This window comes from Glycine max, chromosome 5 (assembly GCF_000004515.6).
Source record: "Glycine max cultivar Williams 82 chromosome 5, Glycine_max_v4.0, whole genome shotgun sequence".
NCBI lineage: Eukaryota > Viridiplantae > Streptophyta > Magnoliopsida > Fabales > Fabaceae > Glycine > Glycine max.
This window is the reverse complement of record NC_038241.2, coordinates 29,963,515-29,979,525: the sequence shown is the minus strand read 5'-3', so window position 1 is coordinate 29,979,525 and position 16,011 is coordinate 29,963,515. Positions and strand designations below refer to the sequence as shown.

General features: G+C 37.5%; 1 protein-coding gene across 1 annotated transcript; it reads right to left on the bottom strand.

Moving 5' to 3' along the window:
* Positions 1-8,370: 8,370 nt before the first annotated feature.
* On the bottom strand, positions 8,371-15,540 carry LOC100777787 (MND1-interacting protein 1). Its single transcript, XM_006579913.4, has 2 exons — positions 13,606-15,540; positions 8,371-9,082 (listed from the first exon to the last, which is right to left on the bottom strand). The coding sequence occupies exons 1-2, from the start codon at positions 15,238-15,240 to the stop codon at positions 8,564-8,566; spliced, it is 2,154 nt and encodes a 717-aa protein (XP_006579976.1). The 5' UTR covers positions 15,241-15,540; the 3' UTR covers positions 8,371-8,563.
* Between the last annotated feature and the right edge of the window lie 471 nt (positions 15,541-16,011).

The window sequence follows — 16,011 nt, the reverse complement described above, 5'->3', positions numbered from 1 at the left end:
TACACATTCTTACAAAACCCAAGGCATCCCCTTGGTTCGCTCACATGCAGCAACGTCAACAACCACCGTCAAGGGTCCAAGTTCAAACAAACGAACTGTGATCCTACTATTTGGAAAGACCTTTAATTAGGTGCAATCCACATTTACTCCTCATAGCCATCAGAGGAGTAGCTTCGCAAGTCAAGATGACCCACCACCAGATTGCATAAGAAGACATTCAATCAGGTGTAGCTCACACTAACTCCTTATATCCATCAGAGGAAAAACTCAACAGGTCAAGTGACCTACCTCTTGACTGGTTAGTAAGACTTTCAACCAGGGGTGAGTCAAACATAACTCCTCACAACCATCAGGAGAGAAGCTCCACAAAACATAAGGAAACCCCACTAGATGGATGACAAGACCTTTAACCAAGTTGAAATCAAACCTGAGATGATTTCATGTCACTTTACAAGACCACCACAGTCTTACCTTTACATTGACAAGGTCTTGATTCCTATGTTGTCTACATCATGATGGCCTATTCATACGGCCACAAGCACGAAGCATTATGAAGATGAAGGCAGCATACATTACATACACACAAGACAAACAGTTCAAAATTCGTCTTCAAAAGAAAGCATATGCATTGTAGAAAAATAATTGTCATGGTTACAAGGCCTATATGACCAAATTCCGACTAAGGCAACCTAGACACAGGCATTATCACCTTGCTCTGTAGCACCTTGCCTTTCATCAACAACCTCTTCTTCTGCAACAATGTGTTCCTCAACAAGCAAGACATCATCCTTCACATCCTTGAAGGGATCAAAGAGACCCAAGTCAAGGTCCTTCACAAAGAAATTGGCCTGCCTGATGGCCTTCTGAAATCCTTTTTCATGTTCCTCCACGACCTCCTTCTTGTATAGAAGCAGTTCTTCCTTAAGCTCATTATTGGCTTCTCTTTCTTTGGTAGCCCGCAAATCAGACTCCTCCAGCCTAGACTCAGTCTCCTTAAGTCAGGCCTCTATATCAGCAATGACCTTGGCAAGTAGGTCCCTCTCAATTGCCACGTTCTCCACTTTGCCAGCCAGGTCCATTTCTTCGCCTACAAGTCCATGTAGCGTTTAAACAACTCATCGCCATCTAATCAGTGTGCAACAACTTGGTCAATACACCACCAACTTTGAAAGACAATTCACGGTTTGACCTTACGACCTCAACAAAAGCAACGGTGGCACTGCACACCTTAGGGCGCTCCACTCACCAAAGAGTATGAGCAATAGCCCTCCACTTAGCAACCTCTGCCTCCAAGGATGCCAACATTTGCATAATCTCTTGGTGTCGTTGTCTATTCTCCTCCAAAATTTCCAAACTCCTTTGGAGAAAAACTTTGGCAAAACCAATAGCATTCTGCACTCCATTCGACCTAATAAGGTTCTTGTCAAAGGTTGACACAAAGCCAATCGGGGTCTTCTGCTCCAGCTTATAAGTTGCACCCCTCAGTGAGTCAACATCACTAGAAGTGTACAAGTGATCAAGGGAGATGCGACGATGATAGGGCGAAGAAAACGACACCACTGCCAACAAAAAAGTAGAAGGAGAAACCATCAGAGCCATAGAGGAAAGAGGCAACACCGTGGGAGAATCGGTGTCGCGAAGGTGGACGACAACACCACAACAATGTCAGCCTGAGTGGCAGACACAATAGCTTCAAAAGTAACATGGGTAACCTCCTGAACAACAAAAAACGGAGGAGGTGAAGAAGCAAGAGTAGTAGGAGCAGTAGCATTAATGGCAGGAGTCTTAACGGTCGATGGAACCGAAAACACATCCTACGCAATCGAAAGGTGACCCACACTAGGCATCAACCCTGCAGCCTGCCTCAGGGCACGACGACTCATATGGGCTTCGACTTCTTGCAGCCAGAGAACCCAAAAACATCGTCCCTCTTCCTCTTTGCCAAAATAGAGGAAGGAACGTTGGGGGTGACCTCAGCAACAACAACAACAAGGCTAACCTCACCAGACGGTTAACCCTCTTCTCCAATAGACGGAGCAACAACAAACAGTGACACAGTTCCACTTGTAGGTCTGACCTGCTTCACGAGTGGCCTCTAAGCGAAGTCACCCATAATACTTGCAAAACAAGCAAGACAACAACACAAACATGTGTTAGTTATTGGCTGACATCAACCTTAGACATAAATGAGGGCAAGGTTAGGCGCTTTACCATCCAAGGCAGCGAGAGGATCGCTCGCCAAATGAAGAGACATGATAGCCTGTGCATCCAGCGAGATTGGCAACTACTCCAAAATTACTTTGTTGATCCTCTCCACAAGTATCAGTAGATCCTCGTCATACAACTTGAACCTAGTAGGGTCAAACTGCCATTAGAACAAGAAACGGGGATCTCCATCCTTGTTAAACATTGGTGGCATGCCATCAGTAGCCAAGACCATGAAGAAACTATCCTTAAAACAACGAAAGATGTTTGAATTAAACTCAAACAACTTCTTAGACATGTTGTTCAAGGAAACCTATCCAATCTTGCTAGACAGTTTCATTTGAAAGAAGAACAAAAAGAACGACACACTAGGTCGGATGTTGAAGAAAGGACACGTAAATTCAAAGGCTCGCACCATTGCCTAATTGTTTGGGTGGAGTTAAGAAGGGGCCACATTCAAATGCTCCAGCAAAGCATACTGAAAAGTGGTTAAGGATAAAATGAGACCCAAGACCTCAAACAAACATTTGTACATGAAAAAGAAGACGAAATACCAAGTGCCGCCCTAAAAAATGGGAAGTCATCACTCTTGCAAGCCTAAACAACCAGCTTACAAGAGTCCTCAGGGTTCACCAGCTTCACCTGGCACTAAAGCGCAACGACACTTACTGTCGAGGTCAGAAAGGACTTATATTTCAAAATGTTATCCTTCGCCCACTCATAGCTAACAATGGTTAGGGTGGACGACAGTGACCCAACACTTTGGCTATGTCGCACACGGGGAGACGCCCTTACATCTTCATCGTTGTACCTCTCCTCACACCCCAAAATTAGAAAAGGGGGAGGATCACAGTAACTGAGGCAAGCTCCCCAACAGCAGCAGAAGGTCATGCCCTTCTACGACAGCGAAAAGCGCCCCCACCAACACGATGTCAGGCCCTCACCCTTTCCGAAGAGGACGACTCGATATCGGAGGCACATCGGCAAGGATCTTCAAATGAGGAACTGCCTATCGAGATGACCTCCCGATCCATGATGGGTTGCTTAATCGATCCCCTAGAGTCAATGTCACCTAGACCGATGGCAAAATCAGACAGAAAGGAAGACATTATGGTAAAGGGGAGTACCTTGAGAAGTAAAATGAAGAAGAAAGGGAAACTAAAAGCCAAAAAGCACAAGAGCAAGAAAGTAAGGAAGCAAGAAAACAATGAAAAGTGACCCGACATCAAACACCACTCCATTTAAAGGGAAGATGGACTCTTTGGTAACTGGAGGGAGTTGAAGTGGTGCCCTAAAATTTCGCACCACGACACTCTCCTACTCACGTACGAACCACCACTCCAGTATGTGCCCACTCTATGAGTGACACATACGCAAGTGTACTGCGCGTGCATCACATATGCCTTCTACAAAAGACAGACGTAGCGTTTGTCTTTAATGCACTCTCCAACTGTCAAAAAAGGGCAGAGTTGTCAAATTCGATGGCTTACCTTACCTGACATGCCAAAGACATGTCCATCACAGACAACTTGACAAAAATAGCCCGGACAACACCTGTCCAGGCTCGAGGGCTTGACAAGCCATAACCTGCAATTTTCTCACACTCGTCGAGGTTACCACACCCAACATCAAACAACATTCATCCATACTTGGGGGATCGACAAACTCATCACCCTCTACTTGTCAAGACTACTGCCCTGGAGATCAGATAGACTCCCTCGACATGGGACAAACTCCTTCGGCACTAGAAAACCTCTTTCGCTTGCAAGCGGCTTAGAGCTTGGGGGCTTATGTACTATCCAGGACTTGCAAAATACAAGTGGCATCCTACATAACACTTTGAAACACCTGTTAACCCTCCACGCCAGCCTTGCTATAGGAGTGCGGGCGTTCGGCCCTTAATAGTCGGCCTCCCCAACTAACAGGTTATCTCTAACCTACTCATATTTGAATATATTTAAATATCTTATCTATTGGCAGATAATTAATTATCTATAAGGCCACATATTATCTAGAAGATACGATTATGTTCTACCTTTTATCTATAAGCAAATGTTTATCTCTAACATTATCTATAAGCTCTAGGCTATTATCTATAATCTGGGAATTATCTGTAAAGGCTACAACATCCCCTACAAACAAGGACCGACAGTCATGCTCAACTACTATAAATACAAGTTCCATCGAACCTTCTACACAATCTCATCACACACGAGCAACAAGCTTATGCCTCTCTTTCTCTCTCTCTCATACAAGCCTTATTTAAGAATATACTTGCTTTACTTTCCTCACTCATATTCTTACTTGAGTGTCGGAGTCCTTTCTTTTGCAAGTCTCCCCTCTTGTCAAAGGCACATTTCCAGGATGACGTGTGAAGTTTGGGACCCCACTCAACTGCGTCCATCCTAACATGTCACGTTTCCAAAATTTGGTAAGAACAATAATAAATAGTTAAATAATAACAATTCATACATATATTTCACATACCGATCATTATTTATTTTAAAAAATATTTTAGAATTAAAAATATTTAAAAAGTTAAAATAGAAATAGTAATTCAAACCTATTGACTACCCATGGGGTTAGGTTTAGTGGAAAACTAGTCCCCCACAACATACTGAACATAGCAAGGGGGATATATGTGTTTGAGGGTGAGCAAATACACCCCTCATTTTAATAAAATTACATGTACTTATCTTAAAAAAATTATTTTAAACCCCCTAACCTATTTTCATATGATAATAAATAAATGCACCTTCTTATTTTAATAAAATTATAAGTATTAATCTTAAAATTTTATATTTATATCTCTTATTTTTATGTGTTAAAATCCATTACCACTTTTATCTTATTGACTATTAATCGATTGCTAATTTTTATCTTATTGGCTATTTTTTACTCTATTATTTTTTTAAGTTATTCAAAATGATACTTTAACCTATTTCTTATTCAATCAATTGAACCAATCGATTCACCATAAATAAAATAATCTAGATATATCATAGTGATCATGTTGCAAAGATATTACAATTATAGGATTGGACTTCTGGCCAACAAAACTGAACTTAGCAAACATTCTTGTCTTTCAAGCTAGATGCATAAAGGGTTTTATGTAGACTATTTGGTTAGGTAAGTCGATCCTAACAAATGTTCATGTCTTCTAAACTTACATTGAGTTTGTGAATTGTTTGACTAGAAAGGTCAATCCTAATAAGAGCCATACCTTTCAAACTCAATTAGGCATGACAATAAGGTAAATTGAGGATGAATTTGACCCTCCAGAACATCCACCCTCATTAAAGGCACGGCAAGTTCGAGGTTGGCTTTATAAATGGCGAGGATAAAAAAATTAAACTAAATCTCATTCCCATCTAGTTTAGGAAAAATGTGGGAAAACCACCTCACATTTAAAAAAAAAACGTATATATTTTTTTTTTCAAAAACCATATATTAAGTTGTTGGTTATATTTTAATTCAAATAATATATAAAAATTAATAAATAATAACAAACTTGAAAGTTTTTTAGAATTAAATTAGATTTTTTTAAAAGTATTTTAACTTTAATATTTAATTATTAATATTATCATAATTTTAATAATTTAATTTTTAAATAAGCTTAAATATGTTTTTTTATACTTGTATTATACTCATTTTTTTTCAGTTTACTACTTAAAAAATATTTTATTTATTTATTTTACTACCTAACATTTTTAAAATTTTACTTTTGGTATTAGCCGTTAAGTGATGACATAATATTTTGTTAGCATATCACATCATCACTTAACTAATGACATGAAAGTCTATTAACTTGTTATGTCATCACTTAATGGATGGAAACTAACTACAAATACCAAAAGCAAGAGTTTAAAAATGTCATGAAGTAAAATAAAATATAAGATATTTTTAGGTGATAAACTAAAAAAATATATAAGACAGATATGAAAAACATATTTAAGCCTTTAAATAATTATATAAATAAAGTATGAAAATAATAATATAATTAATAATTTTAATAAGTATATATATATATATATATATATATATATATATATATATATATATATATATATATTATAATTATTAAATGTATGATTATTTTCATACTCCTTTTATTCTAAAACTAGATATTTTAGTATTTTAGTTTTATTTCAAAACTATGGATCTTTTACAAATTTAAGATGAAGTTCACAACTTTTTTTCAACTATACCCTTGTTTACAGTTATTAGTGCATTGAATATTTTTTTGTTTTGCAAGATAGACACCAATAATTAACCATTCATCAATGAGAATACCAGTCAACATTGTCTCTAAACTCTCCACTATCAAAATATTTATGATTATCGGTGATTTCAATAACATGATTAAATAGAGGTATTTTAGTCTAAAATTTTATCAATTAATATTTCTTAATGAGTGTGCTCTAATCTTAAACATCTATAGTTTGGAACAAAGAGAATACTTTATTTTATATAATTATAAATATAAATTAATATATTTTATATTTATATATAGTGAGATGTGAATTATTTTCTTGTAGTTGTCCCGAATTAAAGTAGATTTTTTTTTTTATCAATGTCGAGTAAAGTTAAATAGCCACTTGAATTGTCATGTCTAATCTCAATGCTTGAGAGACTATGAATCATTCAGCCAAGAAGGTCATCTTGAACAAGCACATGCCTTTTAGGCTCAATGCTTGAGAGGTTGTTGATCGTCTAGCGTAGGAGACCAATCGGAAGCACATACACCTTTCAAGTTTGACGCTTGAGAGGTTAGGGACTATCCAATTGAGGAGGTTGACCCCTACAAGCGCTTGAGCCTTCCAAGCTTAACGTTTGAGGGGATATGAACAATTCAACTAAGAAGGTCGATAACATACTCATAACATACTAGAAATAAAGATCCAACATGTAAGAATGCTTAATGGAGGTGGCTAAATCTAGAATAATGGTTGAGGAAAGTCAAACATCACATATGGTGCAATGATGTCATGAGTCCAAGCCCTCAAACCTAAGAGACCAGAGCCTAACTAATAGGACTCTAGGGTTTTCTAATACAGGAGTAGGGTGTGATAAGCAACATTACACATTCACAACACAATGCAATAGGCACCACACAATAGAAACAGTTTTAACAGAAACTATTATGAAACAAGTTGTATATTACTCATCCAATAAACATTTTTCTTTAGAAAATCACAAGAGGCCACTTACACTCGATATAAGGTACCATAGTCAAACAGTAAAACTTATTTGTGTTTTCAGTAGAATATAGCATTAAAATTCGTTGGTGAAAATGAATTAAAATAAATCATAAATGCATGTAAATTTTTTAATTAAAATATAAAATAAGTTTTAAATATAATGTAAATTTTTGTTTTCATTTTTTCAAATTAGTTGCATCCCTGTACATGCTAGGTGTGGTTTTGACATGATAGTGGAGGTGACACACCCATTTATATAAGAAAAATGTTATTGGACAACCATAAATTGTCTATAATTTGGGAGAGAACCAAAAAGATAAAAGATAATAATTGATTTGATTGATGTTATAATATGATACCAAGAGGGATATAGAAAGAAAAAATAGTTATTAATTGACTGTTTAAAATATTTTATTATCTAAATATAATCACTCTTTTCTAAGCTACAGTGAAGTCCATACATGAGTAAAATCCCTCATCCACAGGTAATAAAAGCACAAAAAAAAAGGGGGAAAAGATAAAATATCTCATTCACATGTAATTAAAGGGGAATTAGGGGGGAGAGGGAGCAAAGCTTTTTTTATAAAAAAATCAAGATATATATTTTTTGAGTTACCATAACATTGGTATAAAGTATTCATCAACTTTGTTGGTGACTTGATTGACCACTTTTCATAAGACCTTCCCTCCAAACCACGCTTTACTCAAATTGATTAAAGAGACCGAGTCCATTTCTACTTGAACCACTGCCTAAGCATAACAAGATATTTATAAACGAAATAACATTATATGCGTTGTACAGGACCATAATTAGAAAAACGAAATACCAATCAAATGAAAAGACTTGCACATTAGCGAAAGGAGGTCAAGTTCTCAAAATATAACAACACCATTGCCCATTTCTTATTTTCAAGCCAAACGGTGGTAACCAACTATATTTCAGACATTCCAAGAGAGATTCTGATGCCAGGACTTAGTTTTTATATATTTATATTATATAAATAACAATAATAATTCCTGACCATGCTCGCAACTCACAGCATGTAATGTGAGATTTAGTGAGAGAAGTAGTCCCATGATTAAAGGCACAAAATTATGTAAAAATTTATAGGGTATACCCTGCCCAAGTCCCATTGCAACATAACTTTTTAAATAAGCTAGGAACTTGCCCCAAATACACGGATTCTCTGTTGGATTTGAACCCTGCAGCAAGGACAAATAGCCTTACCTTTTCTTCCATACTCATCACTGCAACTAGCACACATAACTTGGTGTGCGCACGGCAAGAAAACAATGGAGACTTCATCTTTCATACATACAATGCATTCTCTGTTGCTGTTTACTTCTTTCTCCGAAAGGTCCTCCAGATTATCCAATTCTTGAAGCAGCCTAGCAATGGTCTCTCTTTGGGGCTTTGCACCCTCCGAGTCACTTGTAGGTGAAGTGCTTGATTGGTTATGCAACTCGGCAGACTGAGCAGATGCTTTAAGGCGAGAAAGCTCCTGCTCAAGTCTTAGTAGATCATCTTTGTGGCGCTGGAAATCTATCTCTATCTTCAGACGCAAAGTCTCGAGCTTCCTCTTATTGTTAGACTCGGCTGCTTCCTTAGAGTGGCGTTCCTCCTCAACTAGTGCTAGGGCTTCCTCTTTAGCCTTCAACTCCTCCTTCCACTTTACCTGTAACAAGTTATTACACAAAGTAAATGCTTCAGGAGTAACATATTTTCACAGAACTGCAGTTTTCACAGAATGAGGATTTAGTGGTGAGTAGAAGGAACCAGTACAAATATATTGCATGGAGATGGCAAAACCCTGGCTAAACTAAATGAGAACTCAAATAAAATGGAATTAACAGAAAAAAGTTCTGGTGTAATATTCATCAATAACTAGATTATACACTTCCATGATTATGAATAAGAAAACACCTAGAGAATATTATGTAAAGATCATCAAGGATTGAAGGAAACAAGTTTTTCGCATGTCCACTGAAATAAAATATCCATGAATGCACAGTATGCCATAGCTGATAACTGGAACCAAATAATCTACATAAGTGAGTAACTCCAGCATACAAGAAGTAAAGCAATTTTTTTCAATTGACATTAATTCAAGGGTTAAATATGCTTTTAGTGCCTGCAAATAAGGAAATGTCCATTTTTGGTTCCTAAAAAAGGTCGTCTCTTTTTGGCACCTCATTTATGGAAATGTGTTAGGTGTAGATTTTGTCCTTCCTTTCCACTTCAGTTAATGGTGTTAGTAACAAGGAACACACTTGACACATTTCCATAAATAAGGGACCAAAAGAGATGATTTTTTTTAGAGACAACAAGCAAACATTGTTCTATTATAAAGACTAAAAATATATTTAACCCTTAATTCAATTCAATTTCAATGCAGTGATACAACTCAAAATATGAGAAGATGTTTCTTTAGAAAGACAGTGGTAAGGTGCCAATAGGAATATAAAGTTGACAATTAGCAGGCAAAGAGCAACACACATAAATATGTAATTGCTTCGTTAGATAAGCTCAAATCAAAGAGTTACATGAGTACTGCAAAATCTTTACCAAATCATAAGAAATATATTCCACATGACATGATGGAATAAACACAGCCAAGCCTCATTCCAATAGATGGAATTGGCTACAAAGACAAATCATCACCAGCAATGTTGTTAATGGCGGATGGCGGTTCATGGCGGAAAGTAAAAAATCCGCCATAAAAATATGGCGGATGGCGTAGCGGAAAATGGCGGAAGTCATGGCGGACCAAAAAAAAAAAAAAAACATATATATAAACTCATTGAAATTGAAAAAAACAAAGGATTGCATTCAAATAAACTAAAAAAGTTTCATGAGTTCATACAATAATCAAGTACCAACACCAAATAAACTCATTAAAGAGGATGATGGTTCAGCCATTTAAAAGAGGACTGAACAGAAAAAAAAAATTGTGGTGTCAAATAGAAAAAAAAAATAAAAATGGGACTGTCGAAAGTAAAAGGGGGGTGTCAAATAGAAAAACGGAAAAAAAAGCTGCAGACATAAAAAAGGGGTGTCAAGCAGCAAAACAAAAAAAAGGCTTTGGCCCACCCACCAGTATAAGTCGAGGTCGCGGTTCTGGGTCGTCTTCTCCGTTCGCGTCGCCGTCGTTCACGCCGTGCTCGTCGCTGCCGTGCTCGTCGCCGCCGTTCACGCCATGGGTCGTCGCTGCTGGCTGCTGTGTGCAGCGGGTCACGCGCGGCTGGTTCCCGAGGCTGGTTGCAGTGGTCGTGGCTGGTTCCGGGGTCGCGCTGTGTTGAAGTTTGGGGGGTTGCAGCAGCGTTTTGAAAGGTGGGGGGGGGGGGGGGGGTCATGGTTTTCATTAAGTTTCCGGGTAGGGTTGGGTCGGGTCAGCCCAACTCCTACCGCGGACAAAAAAAAAAAATTCCGCCATTTTCCGCCTCCCCGCCACATCCGCCATGGCCGCCATGGCTATGGCGGCCGCCATGGCGCCGCCATCTTTAACCCGTCACGCCACCGCTATTCGGTGGCGTTTTTTCAGAAAACCGCTACGCAACTCCGCCATGGCGCCGCCATGGCCGCCATTTAACAACACTGATCACCAGTAAGTTCTATAAAAATATATATATATTTGAATAAAAACAACTAAAAGGAATGAAATTAGTATATATTTAAGCTACATTATCCTATTTCCTAAAATATCATAGGGGCATTTTCTTTTCAGGATGAAGTTAAATCACATCTATCATCATAGGCATTCCAAAGATCACACAAAAAAATTATTTAAAGCTCCAAAACATAATCCCGAAACACCACACATACATATTTTTCAGGCTTGTCAATAGCATTGTTATCAATTCCAAATAGTGACATGTAGTAGCTAATTGCCCAATCCCAAAATGCGATAACAAGATAGTGGGATGGCTATATAATATAGAAGATTACAAATACAAGATTAGTAGTTTATAGAGAAAACAATCAATTTGGTCCTTCAAAGTTATGTGTCACTAAATTAGTCCTTCAAAAATTTGGATTGCCAAATTAATCCTTCAACGATTTAATTTGTCATCATATTAGTCCTCCAAAGATTTTGTCACCAAATTAGTCCTCTAAAAATAACCTGTCACCAAATTAGTCCCTCAAAGATCTAAAATGTCACCATATTTGTACCTATAAAGGACTAGAGTGATGGAAAAAAAAAGAATCTTTGAGTATATTTGATGAGAGATTAAACCTTTGAGATAAAAGATCTAAAGTTTCACCAATCTAGTCCTTATTAGAGGACTAAATTGATGGCAAAAAATCTTTTAGAGACTAATTTATGACAATCTTTGGAGGACTAAAGTGTCAATCAAAAGAATCTTTCAGAGAATAATTTGATGATCAAATTTTTTGAAGAACTAATTTGGTGATGCATATAACTTTAGACGACCAAATTGAGAGTTTTTCTAATTTATACAAACCACATCATCCTCAATCCAAATTACAATTTAACAAGTGGATGATGCCATGGCTACCAAGAAAAATGAGAACATAGGAATGAAGAAAAAAAATGATGGAATTAACTTTTTTTAAAAAAGATCACATTAGATACAGAAGAAGACCAAATAGTTGGAGAAGGGGGGGAGGAACACACAATAATTAAAGACATATGGACCATGAAGTGTGAAGAATACAACACAAGAAATAACAACAATAATAACAACAGCTGCGGCAACAACAAAAAACAGAGACCAAAGAGCTGTATCATGATGCATGAACAGAGGGTTGACTTGAAACAATACTAGAGATCCATGGGTTGACCAAAACCAGCACTGAAGATCTTCGGGATGACCAGAAAAGTATGGTCAGTGGCACAAACAAAACACATGCCAGCTTTGGTGTGTTTGTCTCAAGAAGGGAGAATTCAAGGATTTTGACTATAATTAGAAACCCTAAGCAATTCTAACGTAAAACAAGGGAAAATCATAAAAAAAAACCATAAAACACCTTCAATAATACACAGTGACAAAACAACAGGAGTAAATAAGGGATTTCATCCCCATGTATAATAGCAGTTGCAACAGCGGCATTTTTCTGGGATGGAGCCCACAACTCAATAAGCAATTCTGACGTAAAACAAGGAAAAATCACAAAAAACATAAAAACAGCTTAAGTGACAACACCAGGAGTAAAGAAGGGATTTCGTGCCCATGTACAATAGCAGTTGCAACAGCTTCATTTTTCTGGGATGGAGGCCGCAACACATGGCCACAAATCTGCAATAGCAAATCATGACATAACCAAATTCCCATAACTGTCAAAGACTTCTCTAGTGTCTACTGCCATAGAGTCGTTTAGTATTACATTAATAACTGTGGTCAAAGCTGCTGTTATTTTGCCAGACAAGTGGAGCCCCACTCCTAAATGTTTGTGATAGGTGTTGTACTTTCACAGGACTCAATCCTAAAACAGTGCATATATACATATTAAACATGACCATGGCTGTGGACAATTTTAATTGTCCCATAGAATTGAAGTATCTTGTCATGCACTTGATTCTGACACAAATGTTAATTAAGTGTTCAACACAATCATAATCCCTTTTTAAATCCCCATGCATACATGGCACATTGCTAAATATGCAATATGTATGAAATAAAACAAAAAGGGAGGGGGAAAAATACAACATTTTCATCTTTTCCAAGTCACAATTATTAACTACTACACTGAATAATCTTCAACATAGATATGCGTTCAATTGCTCAGGTTAAAATGACTAAAGTCATTTATGCAGAAACTATAAATTTCAATGAGACAATAGCAAACTGTCACACTAGTCTAAGTCATATTGATGTCTGATTTTGACACTTTTTTTTCACTATGGCCATGAGGTGATTCCACCCACTCTTGGGTGTGGACTGATCCCTGTTTGGGCGTTGGCTTGTCCCTGGCCACAAGGCGCTTCCAATGGGTTTCAACTTCAAGCCTTTCCAAAGCAAGTAAAGTCCACCCCAAGAAGCTCAATTTGCAAATTAAGCTACACCTGGGGTTGAAGTATGTTACTTTTATTCCGACATGCGAGATGTAAGTCCAATCAATAACCTTACTCTATGCAAACATAGGCAAATGCTCAAAACCACGTTTTCTTTTCTTTTTGGTGGTCTGTGTGTGGCATTGTCAAATATACAAATCAATAATAGACTGTAAATAGCAAACCTCAGCTTCCTTTTGACATTGTCTAATCTGAACCAATATTTCTTGTGTCTTCAATATCTTCTCTTTTTCATCAGAAATATCTTGCTGCAGCTTAGCTTTCTGTTTTTCCCAAGCTAGAAGTTTCTTTAAGCATTTTTTCTCCCTTTTTGCAACTTCTAAGCAAGCTGTCACTGACTCGGATGCACTTAATTTGGAAGCCTCCATCTCTGCTTTCATTTCTGCATTCTCAGTTTCTAATCTCCTCACAGCTGCATTCGCAAGGTCCAGTTGACCACTGGCCTTTCTCAAGGCATTCTCCATCTCTGAGAGTCTCTTCATGGTTGTGTCCTCAAGTTCTGGTTTCCCTTTCTTCAATTTTTGAGTCTCCTCTCTTTCCATCCGCAACATTTTGAGCTCAGTCAAATCACTGCTTAGCTTTCTTGCCGCCTGCATTGCCTTCTGATGAGCCCAATCTTTTCGCTCGTTGACCTGTTTCTCAAGATCCCTAATCTGATGAAATAAAGAGACTATCACCTCATCCTTCTGATCTTCGGCAACTAAGTCCAAATTCTCATCAAGATTCAAATCACGAAATTTACTCAGCACCGAATTCACAGCATCTTGGTTATCAAGATTCTCTGAATCTCCTCCGGACTGCTCAGCCAGGACTTCTGTCCCGGACACATCCAAAGAATCCAAATTAGGTGCAGTACTCCGGCCGGGAAAGGCCTTCACCTGCGCCTGCAATTGCTTGGAGTTCGCCCTAAAACCAGCAGCAAACATAGCAACATTTCTCTTCAATAAGGACTTCATCGAAGGAGAAAGATTTAACCTCTTCGGAAACTCAATGTCTCGTTGCAGCTGCAAATTCATCTCTGCACCACAAGAGAATATCCCGTTCACAGGAAATTCCAAGCCTCCCCCATTTCCAAATCCCCACCCCCCATGAAACCTACACAAAGCCGGCGCCATAACACCAGCCGAATTGGCACCACCCTCACCGGTAGCCGGCACAGTGCTCCCATTGTCCGGCACCGGAATCTCCATAGCACTGGCCCTCCCGACATGAAGATCACTCATGAGCAAACACCACATGGCATCCCCTTTGCTCAAATGAGGCCTCACTTGTTGCAACAAACACACCATACCCGCCAAAGAGTACTCCTCCAACTGCCTCAAATCAGAGAACACAGGCTCAGACTCATGCAAATTCCCACCATTACTACTATAACCACCACCATCACCATCACTATTAGTATTCAAAAAAGCCAAGGAATTGTGCAAAATATTTGTCAGCACATCCATGCCACCATAACAATGCCCATTTCGCAGTATGGCCTTAACAGCAACATCCCCATCATATCCCAACGCAACAAGCTTCGACACAGCTTCGTTGTATATAAATTCCAAGTTTTTCAACAGAATCTCTTCCAATTGTTCCTCTGTACAGTAACCCCACCCGGTTTCCTCTACATTAGGGTTTGAATTCGGACTCTGGGAAGAATCGTTGAGATCCAGATGGTATTTGAAGGGCTTAAGACCAGACTCCGCTATGGATTTGGATATGGCATCTTTGTCGCAAGAATCCGAGTCCGGTTTCACCGATCGGGGTCTCCGATTAGCTCTGATATGCTTTTCCCTCATGGTGCAACCCATGTATATTTTCTTCGTGTTTTTTATTTTTTTTTGAGTTTTACAGGGAGATGAATAAAGGGGTTGAAATAGGAAATATTGGGTGTGGAAAAAGAAGATCTAGATCGACCCTTGATGGAAGGGAACTAAGAGAGGTGGAAGAGGATCGAGGGTGAGTGGGTGAAGAGGGAGACCAGAGAGCAATTAGATTTTGATGGGGAAAAAAAGAGGATAGTGAGATTGTTGATGATGAGTATGATGGATGGTTTTGTTGGTTTGGTTCACCGTTATTGGTTTTATTAGTGCTCAGAATCAGAACTCGATTTCTTTGCACTTATGATGTGCTTAGGGATGGAAATGTCTTCATAAGATTCAAATATTTTAAAAAGTTTTTTTTAGATAAAAAAATCAAATTTAAATTATAAAAAAAAGTTTGTTAAATTTATCTGTATAATAATAATAATAATAATAATAATAATAATAATAATAATAATAATAATAATAATAATAATAATAATAATAATATTATTATTATTATTATTATTATTATTATTATTATTATTATTATTATTATTATTATTGTTGTTGTTATTAAATAAAAAACTTTTAAAATTTCCGTCAAATAGTCTTACTCATTTAATAAACTATCAATAATAACTATTTTAGTTAATATTTTATTAGGTTTTATAATTAATTAATTAAAGATATCTTTAATCAAACTTTTAAATAGGCTCGTAAGTCACGTCAGACTTTTATATAAGTAAAACCGAACCTTTTAAAAAAGTTTATGACAGG